Source organism: Neodiprion pinetum, chromosome 7, assembly GCF_021155775.2.
Source record: "Neodiprion pinetum isolate iyNeoPine1 chromosome 7, iyNeoPine1.2, whole genome shotgun sequence".
In the NCBI taxonomy this organism is placed as follows: domain Eukaryota; kingdom Metazoa; phylum Arthropoda; class Insecta; order Hymenoptera; family Diprionidae; genus Neodiprion; species Neodiprion pinetum.
The window spans coordinates 873,208-894,878 of record NC_060238.1 but is presented as its reverse complement, the minus strand read 5'-3'; the positions used below and the strand labels follow the sequence as shown (position 1 = coordinate 894,878).

Below are 21,671 nucleotides of genomic sequence, written 5' to 3'. Positions count from 1 at the left end.
GATATGATAAGTTTCTGAATAATCCGCCCGTAACGATTATCTATTTAAGATATATTAATTAGTAATCAGTAGCTAAAGATTAGGTAACATGAAATATTTTATCAGTCATTTCAAAAACTTGAGACTATCCTTATCATGTCGTTATTGTACATTAGGAACATGAAAATCCTGACAATCCAGCAGTAGAATATACATACAGTGCAAGTTTATAATATACGTGATAAAACTGTTCTACTCATAACTAAGTAATCGATATTATTCAAACTACGAATACACTCTTTTATTTCTAATGCAATCTTATTTGTATGCCATGGACATGAGAAGTATACCGTATAACTGAGAATAAACGTTAAAGCGAATTTTTCTAAATTCCATCATTTACTCTCAAGTTAAGATTTCAAATAGCCTTATGGTTGTTATAGTTTCGTCATTGCATTTGTAATTGCATATGGATGAATTAAATTACTGCCCAACTATTGATTATGTGGGTTTATTGGTAATAACGATCATGCACAATGGATTAGCCTCAGTCTTACAGATATATCTACTTTGGCGTTGGGGTGGTTAGAGAGGGGTGCAGAATGTCTTGCACAGAAGATACGAAGTCTCATGAAAATAATATAGAAATTAGTCTTTATTTCTTTTAATTGTAATTAAATTTATCCAGGTACCGGGTTCAAATCAATTCTCCTTACATGAGAATTCTGTACTTGTTGTCTATCAAACTGTAAAGAATGAGAACCGGGTGTAATTTTTCATTCCTTGTTTCTCGCATCTCTTCGCAAATATCTGTTATATACTTTTTATGCCTAGGATGTCTGGAAAAAAATAAGGAATAAGCATGTGTAAGGAAAACGCCCAATCATATTTACATTTTTTCATACTTTCAATCGCACAAATACTTACTTTTCTATAATTAGTTGAATACTTTTGTGAAATTCCACTTCATTTTCGTCAATATCCAAAAAACTGATTATTGTCTTGACAACAGTCGTATCAAGGAATACGGCGAAAACTTCGATAGGAATTTTGTGCGATATCCGCTGCGAGACGGAGGTCATTTGTGCAAGAATAGTGTTTTTTACACTTCTCCGGGCGCTTGCCGACAATTTATCTTTCTCTGACAGGACAAAGCCTATGTTAACCTTTACCGGATTGTAGGAAGAAACGGGTACCTCATTGTTACCCGTGCTGACCTTGCTCTCCAATCTGGTTAAAATCGGCAGCGGATTATCAATCTGTCGCTGAAGAAAGTCTGTTATATCCTGAGTGTTTATTTTCCGCTCCTGGTATCTGTCCTTTTCCCAGGATTGTACCCTAAGAGTACCATTCTCACCATCCCTGAGGAGAATGATGTAGTTTATCGAATTGTCCCTGCAGTACTCGGAGATTTCTTCGGCGCTGTGAGGTCCGAGCGACGTCACCTTCAACCCCTGGGACCAAAGCTCGCGCAAAACTTCGGCCTTCTCTTTTTCCCTCCTCTGCATTCCGCCGATGCAGCAGACCGCTACATCCACGCCAAATTTATTCTCGGAGCAAATATCCTCGCAGTTTTCTCTTACCGCGCATACCAACTTGTCCAAAGATATGCTTATCCCGACTCCGTACTGCCTTACCTCTTTTCCCGCCATACCTGTTCGCTCTAGAAATTGTCTAAACGAGGTCAGCATCTTGTCGTAACGACCGCCCGCTGCTATCACATCTTGACCTCCTCGTCGTCGTCTTTTTTTCAACTCGCACGATATCTGGTATATCACGCCGCTATGCTGCTGAATGTTGTGAACTAACAGTGGAACAACAACAATCGGCCACTGAAATACAGAAGAGGAAAATTGGCCATAAATATTCATAATAATTTCTAAACTCGCCCGAGTTTTGACCAAAAATTTGGAGTCAGATTTTCACCTTTAATCCAAGAGCCTCGGTATTGGCGATGACGATTTCCAACTCTCGAAGTCCTTCCTTGGCAAGAATAGCCGCGTTTCCCTTCCTCCTGGTGATGGTTCTCAAGACGCTGGCTATCTTTGCGACCGAGCTTTCCGTTTCAAACAAATTGTAGAGGGTTTCCATGGCCTGATCAGTAAGACACAGACTGATCAAGTGCGTCTGCAATTGAAACTTGGAGAATTTTCCGTCTCTCGCGTCGCAGAGAATTGAGTAAATGTCATGGTATTTTTCCCTCTCTATACCGCAGTACATTAATACCGCCTGCAATAGCGATGTGTGGTTTAAACGGACAGAAAAGTTCCGTTCACGCAGTTGCGGGATTTCGTTGGCTATTTCGCTGACTATCAATATCAGCTCTGCCTCGTCCATCAGGTCGCCTGGCGTTGGGCTTATTATGTCGAAGGCACACTCGCACAATTCCCTGGGGTGAAATCCATGAACCTGAGAAATTTTAACGAAACTCGGCGCTACTTTTACTGTTTGTAAAATTTCCTTAAAATCTCTTTCTCTACGATTTCTACCGTACCTTTTTTTCCCTGTAAACGCGTTCGATCGCGTATCTCCTCACATGCATGATGTTGTTCCAGGCAACGTATCTCGCGAACGGAGCTCTCAGATCATGAGGCAAAGAAACGACGCTACCCGTTCGAGTCATGAGCTTAACGCACGAGTCCATGTGCATGTAGGACTCATTGGACTTTGGCATTAGCAACGGGGAGCCGAGGCAGACACCTCCGTGTCTCTGGAAGACCTCGATAACTTTAGACTTGACGTTCTCCTGGAGAAACTGAATCTTTGGTGCAGGGCAACTCGTGAATCCTCTCGAAGGCAGGTTCATGTCATAAGTTATGTCCTCGGCAGGCGTCACTTTCTGAGCCATGCAACTCTCTATCAAATACTTGTAGGCCTTGCTTTGTCTATTAGACAACGTGTGCCGCACCATTTCCTGCAATTCCGCCTCCTCTAACTGAGGAGGCGGAAGGTATTCAGATGTCAGCAGTTCCTGAGAGGTCGGCCGCTGGCTCGGATCGTGATTCAAAAGCCATCTGGCAATTTTACATTAAAATAATTAGGAACAGGGATAAAAAAATGGCACTAGAACTAGAAGGCGAAACAAGTGTTTGGTACCAATTGTAACCATTTGATACCAAATTACGCACCTAAGGAGATGCACGTGGTGCGGCATGTCGATTTCGGTAAATTCGGGTGGGAGAATTATCTCCCTGGACCTCAAATTGAGTAGAACTTTGACTCTCTCCATGCCGGTGTCCAACGGCTTGTAACACATCTCGAACAGTATTATGCCAAGGCTGTAAATGTCGACTTTTTGATTGTAAATAGCTTTGGCAACTTTCGAACTCAACTCGGGTGCTGTGTAGAGTGCCGTGCCAACCTGTCCAGTCATCGAGCCAACATCATCGAGATCGAAACTGGTTCCTGCTACAATGAGAAGTTTTATACTTTAAAATATTAATCAACGAACTGCAGAAATATACGATTATTGAAATTTTCCAATGTTCAAAATTGGCCTTTCAGTACCAATTAGCTGGAGTTCCTTGTCAGTGTCCACGTTATGTGCCAAAGTGGACAGAATATTACTTGTAGCGAGACCAAAGTCACCAATTTTCACATGATCATTGCTGTCGAGAAATATGTTGACGGGTTTTAGGTCCCTGTGGATCATCCCTTGCTGGTGTATATGGGCCAATCCCTCAACAATTTCTCTAAACAATCTCCAAACCCGTTCCTCATCTTCGCACAAGCTATTGTCAATGGCAGTTCGTAATGTGCTTTTTTCACAAAACTCCATCTGAATATACATAAACTGTATTTCCTTAACAACTGCTGAATCATTTGTGTTTTCTACATGCCTCATTGGGGAATCAAGCACGTCTTGAGTGGAATTCGAAGTCTGAGAAGACTCGTTCTTTTCAAATTCGATACTGTTCGAAGAGTCTATTCTCGTTCGAGTGCTAGAATTTTGGGGGAAAAAGTGTTTATTTATCAGGGTGACAAAAATTTTGGTCAAATAAAATTCCCTAACTTTTGCGGTTTTTTATCAAAATATCCAGAAGCTGTACACCTTGAATATATAAATTTGGATCTAAAAAACACATAGTATTGCTTCGTTTCACACAAATAATTAGAAATTGAACAATACGATTTTCGAAAGTTGGCTCAACTGAATTTACGAAGCATATCTGAAGTTTCAAAACGATTTTTAGAAAAAGTATATTTTTCCCGATGGTCTATCATAATTCCCCGAGTATTCCCGATTTTCCCGGTCTGTCGCCACCCCATTTATTGTCCGACGTGCACTTGGAGAGTTTTTGTTAAAGGAGTTCGTTATTTTCTTGCCTTCAGTAATGATCAGAAGATCACGGGATCAACTCCTGCATCCGTAACATTTATGTAATCAATTTCAAAACAATGACATGCCACGCTAGTGTTAAATATCTTACAGGAAGGCCCAGTCCTCGTCATCAGAGTCACTCGAGTTATCTTCGCTCTCGGCGTCGCTGTCACCTGACAAAACTCCGCTCGCCCTAGATTGATAAGAGATATTCCACTCGACATCGTGTAGCGGAGGAGCGAGTCTCTCAATGTCATTGCTTTCCATCTACAATCAAGAAAGGGAAAAGTCGAAAACGAATGGAAATCAAACTGAAACAGAGGTAATGCAAATTTAAATTGTGACGAACTACGCAATCAAAGAAACTAACAGCCATCAGCTCATCTTTGTTATTTCCTCGTTCCGGTGCTGTTCTGTTGGACGGCGTAGCTGCCGGTGTGAGTTGACTGTGCCTCGAGGAGTCATCTATGGTGGCGCTTTCGATCCAAGAGTTATAGTACCGCACAACATTCTCATGGTTCAGTCTGGAGAGAAGTTTAACTTCGCGCGTTATTTTTCTGTTCAGCTGTATGTTCTTTGGGTTGAGCTCGATACGCTTGATGGCGTAAATTCCGCCATCCAGTTTGTTTTTGACCTTCAGGACGTCGCCAAATGCTCCCTTTCCGAGCCATTTCAAAACCTCAAACTCGCTCTGTATACGCGACTGGCCTCCCAATGCCGTCGAGTAGGGATGAATATCAGCGGCCGGAAGCTCGGTTTCCGAGCTATTCTGCTCCTTCTTTCTATCCGGACATGGAGGAGACAGTCCACGTTCGATTGGAACTCGTATGAAACAGTGCCCCTGCAGCTGTTCAGCCGACCATCGTATCCGCTCGTTGCGAACGAGGCACTTGGACAAAAAATCTTTCAGATCTGTCTGAAATTAATTGTACAACCGTGTGAATGTATTCAAAGAAATTAACGAGAATTGGGTATCAAGTTTAAATCATCGTTTCTCATCAATTCGCTACCTGCAAATTGGTTTCCATGTCTATTTCGTTCTCTGAAACGATACTGCCCCTCAACAGAGACAACAGGAGGACTCCGAATCTGTGAATGTCGGCTTTTTTTCCACCCCTTCCCTGAATGGTTGGGAATTCGTGTTCATTTTTGGCCAAGTAGCTCGCGCAATAAATATCTGACAGTCTTTTATCCAGAGAATAACCGGATAGCTTGACGACACCTGTACTGTCTATATGAACGCTGGTCTCACGCAGGTCCTTATGCACCACGTTATTGTGGTGTAGGTATTGCAGCGCGGATAAAACCCCAGTTGCCAGATGTCTCAGCGTGTCAACGTCCATCGGTATGTTCTCCGTCAAGAAGAAAGAGCATGTCGTTCCGACCTGGACGAGAAAAAATAAGCACAACAACGTTAGTTAAACAGTTTGTATTGCATCTTGCACGGATTTTAATGTAATCGTTTGAAAAAAAATTTAATCATCAAGTTATCACTTTTCTCACCACAAACTCTTGGAGAACGTATATGACTACGCTTTCCTTATCCTGAATATACTTCATGTGAAGATAATGAACTAAATTAGGATGATGCAATTTGTTTAAGTGATTCAGCTCCTGTTCAATAATGGCAATTTGTTTCAGGCAGTGTTGAAGGTCGGTTGCCTCGTGAGTTTCCGGAAGTGATTCCGTAGTTCCGCACCTCAACGACCATTCTGCGATGGCCAATAGTTCTCCGCTAGTTGTGTCAAGTCCTACGTTAACGACAGAGCCCTTTGTGCTATGGCCCAGGCATTTCCCTCTGCACACGACTCGCTCTCCTCGATTGTCGCTGAACTTGACGAGCTTGGTACCTTTGTGCTCGCACAAGCAACTCTCCGAGCTTTCTGAAGTGCTCGTACAGCGCCGCCTCGAGTATCTTCTAGGTCTGTCTGGCGGGGACGACGGTATGGATTGGCAGTTGGAGTCTGTCTCTGACGTAAGCCGTGCCAACTCTTTGCGCTTTCGCACTTCCGCCATCAGCGCTTCTTGACGTTTTTGAATCTCGTCTTGAAGTACCTGTTCAAAATCCACTGAGAATTAGGGAGCTGGCTTGATAGAGAAAGAATTTCGCCCCATATTTGTGTAGTAAGTTAATAATGAAGTCTATTATTTGCTAAAATAAAATCTCAACTGGTAGAATTGACTATCCACTTTTATTATTTAAGTTCAAATTTACCGTTGAAGATAGGCAACTATGCCACAACAGTTATTATTTCTTTCCTAACAATGAAGCAGATTGTAATTTTAGATCTGCTATTGACAGACTGTTACTACTTCGCAAGGAACACAATGAATGCATTGATCCTTACAAACTTTATCTTTTTTTCTATTAATAGGGTCTCAAGAAATGCATTAAATTGTGATTAAGTTTTTTTTTGTTTGATGCTTTGTTTGATTTTTGTTAATAATTTTTTTTGTTACATCTGTAGTTAGGCTATGTCGTATATTGGCTCTATTGTGGCATAGAATTTTTCTATATTTCATACTTAACAATTTAACCCATTTATGATGAATAAATGAAATTAAAAGAAAAGAAGTGCCAATCAAGATTTGAACCAACGAACCTGCCTCTCCTTGTCTTCCTTCAGCTGTTTTTTCTGTATCTCGAACTTCAGCTTCTCCTGCTGCCTGGACACCATTTCCTCATAAAAACTGCTGTATCCAGGTTTATTGTGATCGTGTAAAAATTTTTGAACATGCTGTGCCAGCTCGTATATCATCTCCTGACCCTTCAGCTGATCAGCCATCTGCTCGAGGTCGGAGTAAAGAACTCCTACTTGCTGATTCGAAAGGCCTCTGCTGTTGCGAAGCAGAAGACAAGGCACCCTTAAAGTTGACAAAATAAGAGACGTGAATGACTCGTCCTATCTTTAGAGACGTTTTAGGTCAACTCACTCTTCGGGATAGTTATCCCTGCAGATGACCTGCAAATCGATTTGAGCATAGACCTCGGCTGGGCCTGACATCCCCTTCTGAGGCGTCAGAGTGATGGAAAGATCCAGCGGTTGCCATTTCTTCTTTCCTTTAGTTTTCCTGTGGTCGTGCAACTCCTCGGCAAATATCGACTAAGTCATAGGACGAGAGGCGATTGAAGCGCAACTTTGAGATCGATGGAAAAAGTACTTATTGTTAGTGAAAATTAAACTTACCTTTAATACTTCGAGCTCGTTCTGTTGACGGTCTCGATTTGTTTCAGCATGCGACATATTGCAACTAACTGCAATAGTTAGCGTTTTATCAACGCCAAGGTTTCAGTGTTATGATTTTTTTTTTTTCACTGAAACTGTTGACACAACTGTTACTAGATAAATACCGCTGGTTAAGCGGAAAATAATTATTCCGATCTTCTCTACCAATCGTCGTAGCTGCTAACCTTATTCAAAACTGTTCAAAAGACGGGTCATTTTTGCGATATTTATTCACAAATCGATAGTATCAAAAGTAGGTATAACAAATACATCGAAAGCCCGTCGTAGCAGCGGATCAAAACCAGCCGTTAGATGATCTGCTACATGATGAAATATATTTGAATTGTATCGTTTCTGCCGCGTCCTTTTCGTTATGATTTTTCTTCGAATCAATAGAAAAGAAGAAACGATTTTGCCATGTTTTTCTGCCGGTGTTATAGTCCTTCAATTATTTTGTTAATCTGATTACGGTCACTCCGTTTCGCATAATTATTTTGACATTTCTATTGGTTATGTTAACGGGGTTTTCACGGTTTTCAACATCCGAATTGGCAGTGTTACCACGCAATGATGGGGGATTTTTAGAACCGTTAGGTGGCAACACTGATTCGCAGCGAATGACGGGAGTCCCGACGCGTGGAACTAGAAATTAGTATTTTCATTTCGGTAGTTATAGTGGTGGATTGTTAAAAAAGTATGCGATAAAGGGGCGACAGCTTCGCTCGTAGAAGCTCGTAAAAACAAAACTAGAATTAAGAAAACAGAGAACTGTAAATATAAGGAAATCGAATAATCCGTTCATATTCTCTACCAAAAACCATACGCCGAAACAACAGTCATGAATTACAATCACTCGGGAGCTCGCAGAGGTACGCCGAGTGTTATTAATCATCAAATCAAAAAGTTTCGTAAATTCATTCTTAATTGTCAATTGTCGTCACACCCCCATCTCCACGTCATCATCATATTTCCTACGTTTCTCTATCCCTCCTTCTATCATTCTAAATCTATCAACATCTCGAAAATGTGGATGACAGTTGTCTCCGCAAGTATACAGGTTATGTTTTGCAATTCTATATCGAACCCTTATCATCTAATACGACTAATTTCTCCTCTAGGAAAACCGAAACGAATGCTGGACCCGTCGGTCGGTCTTTCTTCGCCAGCAGTCGCTAGCCCGACCCTACCAATGGCGCAAAGTCCTTACATGTACAACCAGCAGCAGGTGAGACTTTGCGCGTCATCAGATCAACGACGATAACATAAATCCGAATGTTCTTACCAATCTTGTGGAATCCTGTAAATTTTCAGATCCCATCGAGCAACGGACCGCAGCCAGACTATGGTTTTAACGTAGCCGAGCAGCCTCCACCGCCCTATGGATTTACCGCAGCTCCGTCGCATCAGCAGACGTATAACCCCAACGAAATGCGTCAGGAGAGTTTTCCTGGTCCTCCATACGCCACACAGCTACTAGCTGAGCCCATCGTCACCAACATGGCTGTTCAGTACGGTTCTGCCTTGGTTGGTTCAGGGAAACAGCAGCTGGAAAAATACGTCCCTGTTACCGCGTTGAAGTACTATTTCGCCGTCGACACAGACTATGTTATTTCAAAATTGGTTCTTCTCTTCTTCCCTTTCACACACTCGGTGAGTTCAATTTGCACTTGGGCTTGAAAATAGCTTCCGTTACTTTGGAAGTAGTTATATTATATATATAATATACATTTTTACTAGCAAAGTATTTTAAACACGCCTACTTTTTCTTCACGTTCAGGATTGGTCGATTAAGTATGAGCAAGATTCGCCGCTGCAGCCAAGGTACGAGAGGAACGCGCCAGACATGTACATACCGACAATGGCGTATCTGACGTACATAGTTGTCGCAGGACTGGCGCTTGGGACTCAGGAACGTTTTACGCCCGAGCAGTTGGGAATATTGGCGAGTTCGGCACTGGCATGGGGTATAATGGAGCTGCTAGTCCACACGATAACTCTTTACGTAATGAACATGGACACGAGTTTAAAAACGCTGGATCTGCTCGCCTACTGCGGTTACAAATATGTTGGGATAAATTTTGCGCTGTTAGTTTCCCTGCCGTTCCAAAGATTCGGCTACTACGTCGTTCTCGCCTACTTCAGCGTATCTCTAGCCTTCTTTTTAGTCAGATCCTTGAAGTTGAGGGTGATTCCCGAAGGCCACAGCTCGTACTCGGCGAGCGGTAACAAAAGGAGACTTTACTTTATTCTCTTCGTAGCTACGATACAACCGGTTCTAATGTGGTGGCTATCATCGCATCTCGTGGCATCGGCTATTGCGTAAGAGGATATAAATAACAAGATAAACGATAAATAAATAAATTTAATTGAATTTAATATCCTTTAGAACAATGCCTACGAGTGACAAACAAATGGCCCTATGTATTTATATATGACAATTGATCGATCCCATTGATATAATCTCTTGTGCATTTTTATAACATAAAATATATAAATAAACGCCTCGCAAGCGACAGTGAGAGAACGAAACAGAGAGAGAGAGACAGTGAGAGGAAAAGAGCAACAGCGAGTGTTAAGGAGCGAGGTAATAACGAATAATTTTCGAATTACGTACTTCTTCTTTAACTCTTCTCTTACATCTTATACTGTACATAATTTTCTACCCATTTATACATGTATTTGTATCTTCTTTTCAAAGTTACTCGAATCCCAATCCTTTTCGTAGCGTTTAATACCTGCCCTAACAACAAAAAACAAAAAAAAAAAAAGAAAATCCGTTACTTGGTAATCAGTTTACTCAAAATGTTGCCAAAACGAGAAAGCAAGAAAGAAAGATAAACTGTTTATTTATCGAAAAATGTATCTAGGTATGTATGTAATATAGAAATATTTCATTTGATAATACTATGAAATAATACATTCGTACGTATGTTATGTATTTATACTAATTATCTGATCAAAAGTCCTTTTTCTTTTCTTCCTCATAAATCGAACCAATACAAAGTTTATAGTTTAAAACTTAAAATTTAAAGCTAAGTTACAGAAAATCATTGGATGCAGCGTAAGTTTGAATAATTTTATTGAAATCAGAAAAAGAGCGTGGCGCAACGATCGGTATTGCTTTATCAAAGCGAAAGAATCTGGAGGTAAAAAATTCGTGAGGGGGCACCCGGGTTTGAACCGGGGACCTCTCGATCTGCAGTCGAATGCTCTACCACTGAGCTATACCCCCGATTGATGTGTATGAGAACCATCAAGTACTAGAAGTCGGCAGAGGGATATCAGTGAGGTTGGTAACCAGGCAACCCTTATAAGCTTTGACAATTCTCCCCTCCCCCCCAGCGTTCATATCTAAACAACGGAAAGTAGCGGCAAGTGGTGGCCAGTCCGCTTTCGACCGCCGAAAGGGGTGCCACGCTTGCAGATCTTGACAAGTAACACATGTACTACATGTAAATGATGATTAACTCCTTTACTTTAATTATTTAATTATAATCCGCGATGAACGACCACGATTAAGTACCGTGGACGTCGGATCAAATTGTCTTCCTACACGTTCCGCAGTGTAAAACTCATCATGGGGAGAGCGAAAAGGACAATAATCAGACCCGATCACCGTGCTACATGACGTTCGGAAAAAGTAAGTTGACGAAATTTCATAATTTATATTCATATGTTGTATTCTGATTGTTTAGATTTAATTTAATGCAAGTTTGATTATTATTACAGAACTATCACATCAGCTTCTTATCAAAAAAATAAATAAAAGTATAGAAAAGTCAGGCGTAGAATATTCTGAGCAACAGTTCACGCGAGGATGGATGGCAAATTTTTTTTATCCATTATACATTAAAATACTGCACGTGACGTATAATAAGTAAATTACCTACAACTCGGATGACGTATACTTTGAATTGTATTAACGAGACTATAGATAATCGGTGAAAATTATTGATAATAATTGTTATACAGTTATTTGGAACTACGAGTCCCCTTGTTTCATGCTTATTTCGGTATATAGAGACGCGTTGGATGATTATGTACAAGTTACACACCCAGCCGAAATCACGTAAATGCAAATATGCGAGACTGAAGAATTCCGTTTTACACGTGCCGACTGACCTTGCCGTGGAGATTGGCTATTAGAGTTCTTTATCGAGCCCGGGTGTTGTGTTAGCCGGTCTCCATGGCACCCGCTGACCTGGTCAATCCAGCAGCACGTGGTCATCAAACCATCCATAGCCGTCGGTTATATCGTTGTACATTTATAATCGGGCATCGGGTTGACTCACCCCGTGTACAATAGATCGTCCTTACATAGTTGTTAAACTCATCTGCGATTAGATTCGCAGTAGGACATTTCGATCTGTGATACCGAGAATTGAGGCACCGATTCCTCTGAAACCCGACATCAGTCAAACGCCTTTATTCTGTTGTACCTACGATTGTGAAAAGATGAATTTGCACTAGCTGAAGATCCGGATCCCGTAAACGTTGGGATCTCCATGGGTGATGGACACTAAGACACCGCCGATAACGCAAAAGCAGAAGAGCACAAGTCAGCAACACCTCGATAGAACGAAATTCAAGACACCCCCGGTCCGGCACGTACAAATATCACTTCCCCCGTTGACACCGCCACCGAATCGTCGACAGAGATTGAAGACCCCGAATTCACCCTGGGCCCGCGGCTCGGCTGGACCCGGAATATACGCCGCCGACGGGGGGAACAATAATTATCACACTAATCGTCAGTCGGAAAGACCTTACAGGCCAGTATGAGTGACTTAAGAGGGGGGGGGGATCAGTTTCAAAACCTCGAACCTGTACAGTCTCCTTAAACTGATTCAATCTAATAATGTTATACCGACGTATCCTCTGATCTCGAGCTGTCAATCACGTTCTATACAGACTTACCGAACTCATTGCAAAAAGACTCGATTACCGACCTTAAACGTTATCTTTGAATAACACCTGAAACGACCTGATCTTTGTTGATAAAATTGTAATAAACAAGAATCATAATGCATTAATACAGAGTTCTCCACCTGGGGGCAACGCCGCTGATGCACGCGTGCCAACAAGCGGACCGATCGCGGGTTCTGCGCCTCCTCAAGGAGCAAAGGGACACGATAGGGTACAGGGACCGAACGTTGAGGAACGCCCTTCACTACTGCATGGACGCGGGTACGGGAGGCGCGGTGGCGTCGGCGGCACCTGAATTGGTGAACGCGCCGGACGCCGAAGGACACACGCCTCTCCACCTGGCCGTCATCGCCGGCGACGCCCAGCTCGTCGCTGTCCTTTTGGCCAACGGGGCCGACGTAAATGCCAAGGACTCCGAAGGGCACAGCGTTCTCCACTGGGCGACCGGTCTGAATTCTATAATCCATATTTACTGACCCCTAATTTCGTTAATTTCATACGCGGGATGGATATGACGTAGTAGTAGTAGTAGTAGTAGTACGGTATCACGAATCCAGGGCAAGGTATTGCGTTATACCTACAAAGTCTGCAAAGAAGCGATAAATCGCACGCTGGACGGGTTTCCATCCATTAACTTTGAATTATCCGAAGATCGTGAACACCGAGATCCCATGCGCCAACTCGACAAATGGGTTCGCGTTCAAGGTGGTTAGTTGGTCAGTATACCAGCCCTAGCCCAGCCCCTAAGGTCAGTAGGTCGTAGGAAATTACGTCATGTCGGTCCGCGCGGCGATCAGCAATCTGCACGCGATCCGCGAGATTGGATTCTCGAGATTGACGGGACGTCAAGTCGTGACTCAAACACAAAACTTATATACAAACTCTGGCCGTGCCTGAGCTGTGTTAACTAAAAACCGCCCACTCGACTGGCCCCAGGAAATGGATTTATAAATGTCGACCGTTTTAGGATTTTTTCAAAGATATTCATGATTGTGTCCGGTAAAAAATCCGTAACAAATTCAAGGACATTTTTAAACTAGAGTATTTTCAGGACGCGAGAAAAATTCAACATTTTCAGGACCATTGGACACAATTAATATATTGGTCTTCGAAGTCTAGTTCGAATCCATCTTCTTATCCCATGACGCTATCAACTTTCTTCCCGATCATGGCACTAACCCTCCTTCAATTTCTTTGCTTTCCCGACTTCGCAGTATGCGGGGAGGTGGAATGCGTCCGGCTGGTTTTGGCCGCGGGTGCGCGTCCGTCAACGCCGGACATGCGGGGAGGATCGCCTCTTCATTACGCGGCGCAATGCTGCGGAGCTGCGGCTCCGTCGGAGCTTTCAGTGCCGAAAAAGATCGGTCTCAAGGTGCTGCAGTCTCTACTCGACTACGGAGCAAACCATAACGCGAAGGACGAAGACGGCCGTCAGCCAATTCTATGGGCTGCCAGCGCTGGAAGCGTCGATGCCCTTCTTGCTCTCGCAAGGTCTACCAAAACTTAAACCTAATCGGTCACCCCTCGGTAGAATCGTATAACGGTTACACTGGATGAAATTCACCCTATACGTCGAATTTTGCTTCAGAAGTCAGTGCTTAAAAATTTAAAAAAAAAGAAAGAAATATATAAATATTGTTTAAGAATTGCAGAAAAAGCTCTCTCTCTCTCTCAGTTTGCCTGGCCAAAATTTATTGTTCAAATATTGGAAAACATCGGCAAAGTTAAAGATAGTGACAAAAATGTCGAAAAACAAGGCGCCAAGAGGATCGTTTCCATGATTAAGGGACTTTTTCCGAGTAGTTTTGAAAATGTTTGTGGATGAAATTCACCCAGAGTGACCGATTAGCTTTAAAGATGTAGCCCTGTACCGTAAACTGAAACCTCTTACACTTCGCGAGAGAGATACTTAGGTCCGAAGTGCCAACTTGTTACTTTCAATAATTCGTTATTGGTCCGTAAACAATTGCGTCTATCGGCTTAATAATTAATTCGTTTCATGCTGCGGTGATCTATGATCCGCTATTGAGATATACGAGTATACCATACAGCTGCATTACGCATCATGTTACAAGGGTGTAATAACCGCGGAGTTTATAAAACTCCTCAACGAAACGTGGTATATAAGTTTCTGATTGACGTTATAATAGTCAATCAAGTCAGTCAGACTTTCACGATTTCGACGATGTCGGGTCAGTTTACTTGCACGGAAGAATCGGATCGATGATTATATCCGTTGTACACACTGCGCGTACAATACATACATGCATAATGGATGCAGTACGTTATAGGCATGTATCACATATACATATATGAGGCGTAATGCGCAGGCGAGGGTATACATACCCGGTAAAATTATCGCGTGATGACGATAACAACGATCGGTCATCAACCATCGGCTGCATTATCCGCAACCACCTACGATACGTAGACGGCGAAAATAATGATATTAAGAAAAACATTCCGCAACTCGAATTCAATTGTTGATATACTTTATTGTTTATTCATAAAGGGCGGGAGGATCCGCGGCTGCCGGCGCCTCGGACAAAGATGGCCTGACCGCTCTTCACTGCGCGGCGTCCCGAGGACACGCCGGATGCGTCGAAGCCCTGGTAAACCTGTGCGGTTCGCAGCCGGATCACGTCGACGATAACGGATGCTCGGCGCTTCATTACGCCGCTACTTTGGGCCACGCGGACGCCACAGCGCTTCTTCTCCGACTCGGCGCCGACCCGAACAGACAGGATCGAAAGGGAAGAACGTGAGTCCGAGTTAAGGGGGGGTTGGCAATGAAACGCATAGACTAAGGCAGACGATCTCGGTTAATCGATTAGTCGGAATATTTAATAAAAAACGATCAGGCAAAATGATCAATCTAAAAACTCAATTAATCGATCGTAGCTGCCGATCAATCGATCAATCGCACAGCACTAATTCTGACTTTCGAACCTTCGATGTAACGACGGTCCGCCTGAACCACTGATTTCTAAAAAACACTTGAACTTGGCCATTCGAGACTTTGATCCGCACCCTAACAACCTCCGTTGACAAAACGCGCAGACAATGATGATTGTAATTTCAGACCAGCACTGTGCGCGGCAGCAAAGGGTCAGCTCGAGACGCTGAAGCTGTTGGCACAACACGGAGGGTCCTTGTACGCGAGGACGGTGCGAGGCAGCGGAGTTGCCCACGAGTCGGCGGCTTCGGGTAGAGTGGAATTGATAAAGTGGCTGGCCAAGAAGCGTCCGGGAATACTCGACGTAGCTACGCACGATGGTCGAACGCCTCTCCACATCGCGGCGCTCCACGGTCACGTGGACGCGTGCAAGGTCCTTCTGGACAACGGAGCCCGGGTTAACGCGATCCTGAGGACCTCGAAGGGCGGGCAAATGACGGCCCTTGACGCCGCTCTTTACCGAGGTCACAGGGACTGCGCAAAGCTGATACAAATGCACGGTGGAACGACGGCGCAGCATGTCAAAACCCGGAAGATCGGAGGCACGATACACTGCAAGGGTGAGTGCAGAGTAGGGTGCTTCATTTTTTCAACTTCTTTTTTTTTTAAAGTGCAACTCCAAAAATTTTTTAAATGAACCATCCTGGTGCAATGTCTTGCGATGGTGAGTGGAATGCAAAAATTTTTAATTCGAATTCACAATCTAACCACAGAATTGGCGGCTCAGCTGCGGGCGCGAAAACGTGATGGAGAAACAAGCTCGGATGACGAAGAGGAGGACGACAGGGACGTATCACCGAGGATCAGGCGACGTCGGCGACGCCGAGGTTCCCGAGAGCCAGATTTTGACGTCTCTGAACAACGCGAGGAGGACCGAGGCGGAAGTCGGAGCTACAGCGACCAGGAGGAGCCCAGGTCGACGTCGAGGAGGGCCGTGAGGAGTCGGCGCCGTCGGGCGCGCAGCGAAAGCTGCGGAAGAGGCCGGGGATCGCGGAAAAGAAACGCGAAGCAAAAGTCCGGCGGGCGGAACCACGAGTACGACGGCTCCTCGAGCACGCATTCGGGGGAAGCGACGGAGCTCGGATCCGACGAGGATACGGAGAGCGACGGGAGCGCCGTGAGCGAGGACAGTCTCGAGGTGGTGATCGTAAAAAAATCTGTCGAGAAAACCTCGGAGAGGGTCGAAGTGTCGGGCAGGAAACCGAAGCGGACTTCCGGGGGTGAAAAGAGCTCCGTGATCAGGTCGACGAGGTCGAAAACGCGACGTAAAACCGTGAGGAAGAAGCCCAAGGAGCAGAACGATGCCGAGGGAAATGGGAGGCCCGAAAACCTCGAGAAAAGCGAGCCTGAAGCACCGAAACCCGTGAAAACACCGACGAACAATGACGCCGAGGAACGTAGATGCGGAAGGAAAATGCAGTACCAAATTGAGGCTGGTGACAGCACGAGCCAGGAAGCCGTCGAACGCGTTACCGTCACGGTCATGGTGCACAAGGATCATCTCTCGGACACGCCCAAGACTACGTCGATTGAGAGCTCGTCGAGAAACGGAGATACGGTAAATTGGCGAATTTGTAATTATTTCTTTTTACCTGACTCACCTTTGGTTGGGAATATCCGTCCAATAGTACATTAATTTTCTTGGTTGTGATGAGAAGTTTCATTGTATACGATGTTGAAAGATTATTTGATACAAGAAATTTATTCTCACGGTTAGGAAAAGTCGAGTAAGGATCATCAATCTGCGGCGGTAAAAGAAAAAGAGGAAGTGGATCGTGCGGAAAGTGATAACGTAAAACAAGAAGATGAAAAGGAAGAAGTAGAGGAAGAAGAACAGGCGGAAAAGAAAGAGATTCAAGAACAACGTTCCGAAAGTGAGCCGAAAAAAAAAACCAGGCCTCGATCGGCTCGGCCGGGTTCGAGCAGAGGGAAACGCGTGACGTCGGCGAGAACGCGGATGGATCACATACTGGAAAAGGCTGACGAGATGCAGAGCGCGCTGGTGCAAAAAGCGGCCGATCTGAAGAAGGGAATCGAGGAAATGCGAGAACAGATAACCGGAGAAAAAACCGGGGACGATCGTGGACCCCAGGAATCAAGTTCGAGTGAAGAGAAGGTGGCGGGAAAAAACGGTCACGAAGAATCCGACGGTGTCGTGACGCAGAAATTTACGGGGACACTAGAGGGAACTGAATCAGACCCTGCAGGGTCCGAGAAGAACGTTGCCGAAGAGTCGAAAACCGCCGATTCGAATGGTTCGAAAATCGAACACGGATCATCCGGCGATGCTTCGGAGCACGAAAAGATTTCGGTTGGTTTGGAAGCGAAGAAGTCGATTTCTTTTGAGGAATCTAGTAATGAGAAAGAATCCGAGGATCTGGTTACAGACCAAAAACGATCCGCCGATGATCAGCCTACTCGAAGTGGTAAATCGTCGTCGAGGTCGTCGATCCGGTCGAAAAGTCGACCAGGTACAGCGGTGGACAAATCCGCAGGATCGCCGGACAGCAAGTCGGATTCGAAGTCTGTTTCGAAGCCTGGCAGCAGAATGAGAAAATCAAGATCTGGGGATAGCCGGAAATCGGATTCCGTGAAATCAGTGGACGACGTCGCGTCGTCGAATGCTGCCGTTAAGGAGCGTCAAGAAACGGTGACAGGTATAATTTAGGGGGGTCCTTGACAAGGTCATTATCGAATTTCGACCTGCTTGCCACCCAAATTGCTTCCACATAATTTTTTAATTATCCGAAGACGATTTGAGGGCCGAGCTGGTCGAAATTCAAAAATGAACTTTCCAAGAACCACCCTAAGGTATATACATAATTGTTAATTACGCTTAGGTACGACTTGCATATTCGCAGTCGCAGTGCAGTGGATAATTCATAATATCCTTAATTTTGTCATGCTTTATTCTCTGCTCAAGAACGATTGGGCGAAATCAAAGCGAAATCATCGGATCCCGATGATAACGAGTCATCGAAGACTGGAAAAGAGCTTGTTGAACACGATGGGAAGTTCGTGGAAGAGGTTAACGATGTCGAGTCCGAGTCTCGGGTTATCGTCGAAGATAGTTCGTCATCGCCACAGGCAAACGCTGAGTCGCAAAAATCCCGGTCTCGACCATCGACGGCAAAACAACGTGGAAAGTCGTCCGGTAAAGGAGGAATTCTACGCCGGGTCGATAGCTCGGACGAATCGTCACCGGCTCGTACCGCGGCAATCGTTGCCGTGATAGAGAGCCCCGAGTGGCCAGAGGACGAGGAAGACGAAGAGGAAGAAGAAGAGGAAGAGGAAGAGGCGATCGACAACGAGATACGAGAAGCGATTGGCGAGTATCCGGGACCCGAGACTGACCTCGACGACAACAGCGTCGGGGTGATGAGGGTCTTGCCGAGCACAAGCGACGAGGAAACCCCTCGAACATTGGGCCAATCGCGAACATCCGGCATCGACTCGCTGCCCCAGGTAAATGGACCAGTGATGAATGAACGAACTTGTTAAAATCACTATTATAGGTATACAGGTATACTTATCCGTAGTTTGTTCATTTACACGGAAAAAAATGTAACGTAGATTTTACATCTGTTAAATTAGTTCGGTTAATATATGGGCAGCACTGTTTTGGGGTAAAATCTACATCAATTGTGGTACATCTACCCAAGCATATTGTAACTCTTGTTATCGAGTTCGTGAATTACTGTAGATTTAACTCCAAAAAAGTGCTGTGCATGTTATGGAAGATGGAGGTAAGGAGAAGTATTTCATATGGGTTTGAAACTGAAAAAGTATCTACCCAAAAAGCAACGGATAGTGGTTCAACAAGTCACCAGAATGGTGCTAGTAAGCAACCAGGGTTCAATCTACCCTGTAGCCTTTTTTTTTTTGAGTGGCAAGTTTTTGCTACAGCAAAACCATTTTAATTGTACTCTATTTTATGGACACTTTTCATATGCAGAGATAAGTCCTTCTAGCCTCCATCCTCCATAGTCCATATATTGACCATAGGAGATGTACAATCTACAATATTTTTCTTTCCGTGTAGTGGTGGAGTCAGTCACCCCATACACATGGGTTATACAAAAATATGTTGGAAGAAAGAATAATCGACGGGCCTTTGGTTTCATGTCCCTTTTCGCCCAGGTTGCGCCCAGGCCGCGAGCCCGAATGCTGAGAGTTCGTAGTCCGGGAAAGAAAGAGGATAGAGCTCGTCATCGTCGGGACAGCGGGGGTCGAGACAGCGGTATCGAGCCGAGTCCGCGGATATCGAAGATACCTCGAAGAACGTCGCGATGCTACCCGAACACCGAGAAGCAGCAGGCGCTGAACATGGAGACGGTGACGAGGGACGTTCAGATAAGTTTGCGCCGTTATCACCTCGAGAGGAAGATATTCTTCCAGTTAATGGAGCTCAAGAGACTTCAGATAAGAAACGGAAGAGCGAACGAACAGGTTCTGGTCAAGCGTCAGGTGAGAATTGCCAAGTATAATAACGCGGGAAGAATCAAGAAGCGGTTTTTATGCTTCAGGTCGAGGCTTTCCACAGGGCCGGAACATCCGGGCCTACGTTGGGGGTGGCCAAATACGATCAGCCGTTGACCTTCAGGTCTCGATTAATACTCACTCGACTTGTACAAAGCGGCTCTTCTAGTACCGCGAGATAATCAACAGCTGGTTATTATAAACTGAACCCTATTCCAGGCACTTCGAGGCTTTCCTCTACGAGCAGCTGAGGCGTCTTCAACGACGTCCGGCGACTCCGGACTGGTGCACGGGCGCCAAGCAATGTACCCAGAAAACCCACCGTTGTCACCACGCCACAAGTGCCTACACTTCGCTTCCGGTCTACACATATCGTACGTGATGTGACAAAAACGCACAGTCACACAAGAACGCGAACGCTGCACGATATTATCCTCGTATTATACGAATTTAGATGATAATTATTATATTGGTAGACTACTTATATCTTGACGTTTAACCGTTTCAGTCACATGTTTTTCAACTCAATATTTTTTCCTAAACTTTGTTGCTCGAGGAGTTTTTGGGGTCGCTGATCACGAATCTGATATCAAAATTTGATCACTTCTAAATCCAAGATGGCCGATCCAATATGGCGGATGTAAAATCGAAAATGTTATCAAAATTCTTGTTATTCGGGAGTTTTTAAGGTTTTACAAAGTAACAAAAAGCATTTGAAGTTGTAAATAATAATCTGTGATGAGGCTAGGACATGGATATTTTTCAGGTGGGAGACTAAGCGTCCCACTGTGACAGGGTTAAATGTGGTACAGTAATTGTAATTACAGTGGGGGTTGGAGATCGGAGTGGAAATTTACTTCCGAGTATCGAGGGACGAGGAGGACGGGGCCAAATGACGGTAAGTAGGCAACAACTTCTGAATTCATGTGAATTGCAAATTCGCTTAATTGATTTCTATGTTTCAGGTCGAAGTCACCCACGGTGAGAATAAGCAGGTAATCGCGCTTCCAGCGGAAAGATTAGATCGAGGCAAACGGTACTTCGTCACGTTTACAGTACGGGGCGACGCTCAGGACAGAGAAAAGTCTAGCAATAAAAATTCCCAACAGCTTAGCGCCGCAGCTGCAGCGTCCCAGAGGAACGCGAAAAGCGTTTAAAGATAAGCGATTTACAAATGAAACGCTGATGAGACAGCGAATTTTTACTACGAAGATAATCAAATATTCGATTGAATACGAAACGCATCGTCAATATAGGTATTGTTGTTACGTGATGATGCACCGCTGATGCTGCCTGCTACGTGTTATAAAACATAGGTATAGTTTATCATAAAATCGTTGTCTCTTATTTCCAAAAACAATAGAAAAGCTTCCCCCGTAAAGGAAATAATTTTTATAGATCCGTTTAGAGTAATATCATAACGTCATACGTTGCAGGGACCATATGATTGACGATTTATAATATTATATGTGTATAGTTGACGTAATATAAGATATATTGCGTGTCTGTGTCAGCTGTTTATCTTTACAAAACGGTATATAACTGATAGGTCGTTATTACATTGCAATATCCCATACGTCATGTCGTGAGAACAAAAATATAATCAAAATATATTGTTTAAGAAAGTGTTCAGGAAAACTAAAAATAATATACATGTACATTTACACCTACACGCATATGAGCAACGAATCGAATAATAAGAGGAAAAAAAATCTATGCTGGTATCAAAATTATTCGTAACGTACTAAAAATTAATTGAGAATAATATGAAGAATTAACATTG

General features: G+C 44.0%; 3 protein-coding genes and 1 non-coding gene across 6 annotated transcripts; 2 read left to right on the top strand and 2 right to left on the bottom strand.

Annotated features, from left to right (window-relative positions):
- Positions 1 to 474: 474 nt before the first annotated feature.
- On the bottom strand, positions 475 to 8,165 carry Gcn2 (eukaryotic translation initiation factor 2 alpha kinase Gcn2). Its single transcript, XM_046634944.2, has 13 exons — positions 7,489 to 8,165; positions 7,235 to 7,404; positions 6,904 to 7,165; positions 5,804 to 6,355; positions 5,311 to 5,685; positions 4,671 to 5,216; positions 4,410 to 4,567; positions 3,487 to 3,920; positions 3,108 to 3,387; positions 2,474 to 2,993; positions 1,906 to 2,388; positions 907 to 1,811; positions 475 to 818 (listed from the first exon to the last, which is right to left on the bottom strand). Exons 1-13 carry the CDS (start codon positions 7,543 to 7,545, stop codon positions 692 to 694), a joined length of 4,869 nt encoding a protein of 1,622 aa, XP_046490900.1. The 5' UTR covers positions 7,546 to 8,165; the 3' UTR covers positions 475 to 691.
- Positions 8,166 to 8,194: 29 nt separating this feature from the next.
- Yif1 (Yip1d-interacting factor 1) lies at positions 8,195 to 10,330 on the top strand. 2 transcript variants are annotated; one of them, XM_046634947.2, is made up of 4 exons: positions 8,195 to 8,396; positions 8,646 to 8,752; positions 8,839 to 9,177; positions 9,305 to 10,330. In XM_046634947.2, the coding sequence occupies exons 1-4, from the start codon at positions 8,366 to 8,368 to the stop codon at positions 9,848 to 9,850; spliced, it is 1,023 nt and encodes a 340-aa protein (XP_046490903.1). In that variant the 5' UTR covers positions 8,195 to 8,365; the 3' UTR covers positions 9,851 to 10,330. The 2 variants fall into 2 exon arrangements, with proteins under 2 accessions (XP_046490903.1, XP_046490904.1); XM_046634948.2 differs by lacking the exon at positions 8,195 to 8,396 and adding an exon at positions 8,410 to 8,430.
- Positions 10,331 to 10,687: 357 nt separating this feature from the next.
- TRNAC-GCA (transfer RNA cysteine (anticodon GCA)) lies at positions 10,688 to 10,759 on the bottom strand. The gene has a single exon. It is a non-coding gene; the product is annotated as a tRNA-Cys (tRNA).
- Positions 10,760 to 10,944: 185 nt separating this feature from the next.
- On the top strand, positions 10,945 to 21,670 carry LOC124223194 (uncharacterized). Of its 2 annotated transcripts, XM_046634945.2 has the most exons (15): positions 10,945 to 10,979; positions 11,092 to 11,167; positions 11,998 to 12,299; positions 12,566 to 12,900; positions 13,668 to 13,944; positions 14,966 to 15,214; positions 15,536 to 15,969; positions 16,123 to 16,967; positions 17,127 to 18,066; positions 18,333 to 18,874; positions 19,550 to 19,876; positions 19,936 to 20,012; positions 20,108 to 20,262; positions 20,716 to 20,786; positions 20,854 to 21,670. In XM_046634945.2, the coding sequence occupies exons 3-15, from the start codon at positions 12,040 to 12,042 to the stop codon at positions 21,043 to 21,045; spliced, it is 4,704 nt and encodes a 1,567-aa protein (XP_046490901.1). In that variant the 5' UTR covers positions 10,945 to 10,979; positions 11,092 to 11,167; positions 11,998 to 12,039; the 3' UTR covers positions 21,046 to 21,670. The 2 variants fall into 2 exon arrangements, with proteins under 2 accessions (XP_046490901.1, XP_046490902.1); XM_046634946.2 differs by lacking the exon at positions 11,092 to 11,167 and having other exon boundaries at positions 10,948 to 10,979.
- Position 21,671: the final 1 nt, after the last annotated feature.